Source organism: Polistes fuscatus, unplaced genomic scaffold (genome assembly GCF_010416935.1).
Source record: "Polistes fuscatus isolate 324 unplaced genomic scaffold, CU_Pfus_HIC Scaffold13, whole genome shotgun sequence".
NCBI classification, from domain to species: Eukaryota; Metazoa; Arthropoda; class Insecta; order Hymenoptera; family Vespidae; genus Polistes; species Polistes fuscatus.
Window position 1 is genome coordinate 501,305 of NW_025113031.1, and position 6,016 is coordinate 507,320.

General features: G+C 26.4%; 1 protein-coding gene across 1 annotated transcript; it reads left to right on the top strand.

The window, feature by feature from the left end:
* Positions 1-1,573: 1,573 nt before the first annotated feature.
* LOC122513785 (tetraspanin-13) lies at positions 1,574-4,216 on the top strand. The gene is made up of 7 exons (XM_043630258.1): positions 1,574-1,884; positions 2,387-2,554; positions 2,636-2,734; positions 2,817-2,930; positions 3,117-3,248; positions 3,463-3,590; positions 3,732-4,216. The coding sequence occupies exons 1-6, from the start codon at positions 1,825-1,827 to the stop codon at positions 3,535-3,537; spliced, it is 648 nt and encodes a 215-aa protein (XP_043486193.1). The 5' UTR covers positions 1,574-1,824; the 3' UTR covers positions 3,538-3,590; positions 3,732-4,216.
* Positions 4,217-6,016: the final 1,800 nt, after the last annotated feature.

Genomic DNA, 6,016 nt, shown 5'->3' on the forward strand with positions numbered 1-6,016 from the left:
ATTATGTACAATTATTATCTTGCCACTGATAATGCCAATAAAAAGGATGCTTACAGAGATTGGAAATGAAACCAGCTAATGCCACCTGAACGAGCGAGAAAGCTAACAAATGCTTTGTTCTTTAGCGCATTTCAGACGAAATAAGAGTGCATTCAAATGATTGTACATTTTATACAATACTTTATCAGCGAATCTCTTATCGGTAACGAATCTTCCCCACTTGTGTATAGACAGAATATTTTTTAATACGCTATTCTAGAATAAAATAAGGAAACACTGCAATCTACTATTTCGTTGATAAAAACATAGCACTAATTCAAATAGACGTTGCACAGATTGCCAGTTTATTTGACATAACTGAATTTAGAATCGTCATCATCGTTATCAAGTATCTGTCCGTTTAAAATATTACACCTGAACTTAAACAATTCTTTTCCTTATTAATATCGGAAGGTAAGTCAAAGTTTTTTATAACATTTATACTTACTATATATGCAAATGACTATCGTATAATTGCATTTAATTTTGCAATTTGCTAATAAAAATATAAATATATTATAATTCAATATTGACGTAAAATATAACATGAATTCACGAAATTGTTATGTTTCGATCAATGTTTTATCTATTACGATGCGAAACCACGAGTTTAATTTCCATTAACAACGTCTGTAAAAAATCCTAGTTACATCAATTATAATTAAACATTGTTTCATGATCGTCCGTGATAAATTCATCTCGTAAAATTCTTCCTTATCAATTTCGTCAACAAATTTTAAGTAAGACAACAATATTATCGTATGCAAAAGTGACATGGTATTTAGAATGTTGTATTCGATGTATTTAAATGCATACATCAAAATTTCCTATTCCTACGAGAGAAAAAGAGACCTAAAATGAAGAAACAAAGAAACGCAGCTGCGTCTTATCAGAAAGTACATTAAAATGCATAGTAATTAATACCAACAACCGTCATACTAAATCCTCTAAACAGAAGTCTCATACGAAATACAAATTTCTAATACATAGCGACAATGTATGTTAGCTGAATGAATAAAAAATAAGCTCGTAAGATGCTTATATTACGTAGATAAATTTAAGAAAGATAAAAATAAATATTATCTGTAAAAATTTATCTAATTTCAAATTTAATGCTCGGTATATATTTTATTTAAAAAAAGAATGTAGAGTCACAGAGGAAAGAGAAATAATTTCATTTTATATTCATATTGAATATATAAAAGTAAAAAAATCAATTACAATGATTAATATATAAATATAATATATAATATATAATATATATATATATAATAAATAAAATATAAAAATATATATAAAATATAAATATTATTTGTATTTTTTTGTATTTTTATATTTATTATATATATATTAATATGAATATATAAAAAATATAAAATAATATATATAATATATAAATTAATTCGAAAAGAAATAAAATTGAAAGAGATAACGAAGGTAGTCATAGTAATAGAAATTTTGTTTTACGCGCGTCTAACGGGAGTCGCAAAAGTCGAGATATCGATCGCCCTCACCTAAAAGAGTCCTATGTTCCGGAGCAGCGCACGTAGTGATATGCTCTGACAAGCTACTTGCCACAATTGGATAATCTTTCGATGAAGAAGGTCGAACGATAAAAAACCAAACCAAACGAAACGAAAGGAAAGGCTTATTTCGTAAACACTTTCTCATAAGTTATTCAACACCTATTGACAAGTGATAACGTTTATCGATAATTCATTAAATTTTAATTACAAATTCACGTGTAACTTTGTCTAATCGGTCGGAAATTGACCGAGTCCAAAGATGTGTGGTGGTTTTACGTGTTCGAAAAATGCGCTAACAGCCCTAAATATACTTTACATTGTAAGTTTAATCTTTCATATGTGTACGGATATTTTTTTTAATATTATTAATTAAAGAATAATGTTATTTAATTAAAAAATGATTTCATACAATTCGACACGTTTCCGGGTTTAAATAAATATCCAGAATTAGACTGATAAAGTTAACATGAAATTTATTCAAAGTTTATGGTAATGGTAAATTCTATTAATTCGTTCTCTTGAAATTTTGTGCCTGGTCAAAACATATTTCTTAATAATGACACGCTGATAAGATAGCTCTTTAGATGTCACACATTATATATATATATATACTCATTTATTCGTACAAATAATTTTCCATGCAACTGTTGTTACTTATCATAATCGTCAGAGATGATTTTCGAATTAGTCCAATTAAACAAACAGATAGTAACCAAAGTTCAAATCTTATTTGTACTTTATCTTTTAACTCGTATAAAAGTAATATTCTTAAAAATTATTATCTATCGAAAGGATTTTATTTTTGTTTGTATGTATTTTAGGTCGTTGCATTTATTTTAATTGGAGTCGCAGTTTATGGAAGAGCATCAGCTTTGGTCACCAATCTTCCTATAATTGGGGGAATTTTAGCCTGCGGAGTAATACTCATTCTCATTTCCATTCTCGGGCTAATTGGCGCTGTGAAACATCATCAAGTTTTATTATTCTTTGTATCCTTTTTCCAAAAAACATTATAGCAGAAGAAAATGACTTGCAAATAAGTGTTAATTTTTCTTAATTATATATTACAGTATATGCTTATCTTGTTCCTCCTGTTTTTGATTCAATTCAGCATTGCTTGCGCTTGTCTTGCCGTTAATGCCAAACAACAAGAACAACTTGCCGAACAAGTATTTTTAATCTTTCCTAATACTATATTGTTTTGTAACATGTTTATTTTATATATATTCCATATTTGTATATATTTTTTAGGGATGGAGACGAGTCGGAGATGATTTACGTGCTAAAGTAGAAGAAACCTTCCACTGCTGTGGATTTAATGATACCGTTATTGAAACAGATCCCTTGGCATGCCATGATACAAATGTAAGTATATAAAACCTTGCACTATAACTATATGTTATACTCGTGATACGCTTTATGAACCAAGCATAACAAGCATGAGTCCTACTCAAAAATATGAAATACAACTCTGTGTATAAATTATAACACAAGGGGCTCAATGAACCGATTCAAAATCTAATTTTATCTAACATTTATTTTTTTCTATAGAGAACTTGCTGTCCTTACTCTGACCGCGAATGCACCAATCGATGTCCATTATGTATGCAAAAGTTGCAATCTACAATTGATTACGCTTTCAAACTCTGCGGTAGTATAGGATTATTTTTCAGTTTTACAGAGGTAAGACAATGAATCTATTATATGTTATCTATTTTAAATATTACATTTTAAATGAAGATAATCGATGTTGTTGTTTAAAATCATCTGAATTTTATAAAAGATTTGTATCGTCTCATATATCCCAATAATATAACGCATATTTTTCATGAAATTAAATCACATTATTATAATGAAGACTCATATCATCTAATGCTTATGTATATGCCCATTACAGTTTGTTGGTGTTTGGTTGACCGTGCGGTACAGGAACCAGAAAGATCCGCGAGCTAATCCTAGTGCTTTTCTCTAGTCTAACACCATCGCCATGTCCTCTATCTCCTCATACGACCCTCCTAATAGATGGTGGGTTGTATCATAATGTTGATTGTGTTCCTTGTTAATTTAGTCTTATTGTTTTCTTGCATTATTCAAAACAAAAAATTATCATTATATTAAACTATTTTCTCCTGTGCGTAATTAAATAATTTGTTTGACTTCTTTCAGGTGATCGCAGCTTTTCTAGCAAAGTATTTTAAAAATCAGCTGGATCCGCAACAAAAAGCTACAAGAGCTGCATTTTCCCAACTAAATTATCTTTATTAATATGACTTCACCAAATTATTTATTTACGTGCACTTTTATTTCCTTTGTAGAACAGCGACACCAGATCTGGGAATATTGGAATCTCGCTTTATACCCATAATTGATAGAAAATACATGATTATCATCTAAGAGCCAGAGAACAAATTTTTATTTATCTATTTAAAGGAAGAGATAAAAAGAAGGATCGTTTCCTGGTTCATAATACTCCAAAAATTCTACAATATTCTAAGTATGAGAGTGAACAATTTTACAAAATTATTGAATCTATAACATGTGTTACATAATCGTTTACACTAAAATGCTCATTATAAGCTTGAACACACTGTGTGGCTTATTGTTGAATAGACTGGATTAGGTACATTTTCATAAACACATTTTTAATGAAATTATTATGCATTCCTTTTCTTTTTTTTTCTTATATTATTGCATCAAAAATATATATGTAGAATTCTTTAAATGATATATTTCCAGATTTTCATAAAATTGTGTAAAAGTATCATTTATACGCAACTTAAATTTTCCTCTGCCATATTATTTTTAAGCAAGTTAAATACGTATCAGTATTTCTTTGTTATTGTTTATAATTGAAGTATGATTTATTTTTTCTAAAGCTAGGAAAAAACCAAATGTTTTTCACTTTTTAATATATCATTACGTTGTTTCAAACGTATTTTCAAATTGAGACAATCTTATTTTAATTTTTTCATGAAAAAAAAAATTGTGAACAAAATTAAAAGTCTTCCTTTACATCTTGAAACTGATGAATTAAGTGAAATCTTTTTAATACATTGATTTGCAACAACTTGCATTAATTTTGTTCTGTATATAATATATGGACAAGTTAAAAATGTTTCCTATGGTTTATTATTTAATGTAAATTTTAACAAATATCTATTTATTTAATTGATTATAAATTAAGTAAATTAATTTTGAGAAAAAATGTAAAATATCAATGATATAATTACTATTATAAATTTAATATAATTTATATAACACGTTAATATGCGTTTAATTCTAATAATCATAATAGATCTGCATAATTATAATAATGTAAGAATATCCGATAATTTCACAATATGCATAATCGATTTTTTATAATAGGTGATAGTATATTTAATATTGCTTAAAAATGTATTTAAAATAATATAGATTGTATAAAAATAATTTAGATAGTAAATTTAAGTGCTTTTTTATTTGCGAATAAGCTATTAATATTTATTTTTTAAAATTGTTTAGTTTTATTATCCTCATTTATATTGCGTGAAATATATTATATGTATTTTAATTGTAAGTCTTGCTTAAGATCAAATTGTTAACGCTAGATCAGGACTTCTCAAAGTATGAATTGCGACCTCGTATAAGGCTGTAAGAATTTTAATAGAACTAAACAATTTTCTGGATGTGAAACGATGGTAAATTAATTTAAAAACAATTTAGCAACATTCGCGTATAGTACGAGAGTGAATTTATGATAAGAAAGAAAAAATAGTAAAGAATCTACTATCCAGAGTTATGAAAATATTTGCTCGAGTAAAAATAATCGCCAAATGAAAAAGTTTGAGAAGCCTTGTGCTAGTTAATATATTTCAAACACATCTATTAAAATATATATATATATAAAATATTAAAATTATTATATAATTATAATAATAATAATAAGATATATATATCTTAAAAACGATTATATTTAAGAAGAACATTTGCCTGCGTTTATAAATTCCAAGATTAAATACCGAAAGTACTATATCTTTTTTTTTATAGTTATTCTAATATTCTTTTTACTATTTTAAATTTTGTTACATTTACTTTTTATACTTGTTAAAAAAAATCTCATTTTTATGTTAAAAGTACGAAACTTTCGAATCAAATGTTGGCTATCAGAAATCCTCGAATATTTTAAATAAAATTGAAAAAGTAATTGTTGATAAAAAATTGTAATGTTAATAATGATCAAACAATCACATTACTGTCTATATAAATCAAATTAGCATTTTTAATATAAATTTCACATTTATATCTTATGAGTATAGTGTAATGCACATTATTTAAAAGATGTATTAACAATAAAGTATTTAATATACCTGCGATAAATTAGTAAGAATACAACATAAAATATCAAGTCAATTTGATTAATAAATTTTAAGGCTGCTTATTACCCCTAATATAAATAAATAAATAATTTTTGA

Coding starts and splice junctions, on each gene's coding strand:
- LOC122513785 (XM_043630258.1), top strand. CDS start 1,825: ATGTGTGGTGGTTTTACGTGTTCGAAAAATGCGCTAACAGCCCTAAAT. Junction 2,735..2,816: donor AAGAACAACTTGCCGAACAA/GTATTTTTAATC, acceptor TATATTTTTTAG/GGATGGAGACGAGTCGGAGA. Junction 3,249..3,462: donor TATTTTTCAGTTTTACAGAG/GTAAGACAATGA, acceptor TGCCCATTACAG/TTTGTTGGTGTTTGGTTGAC.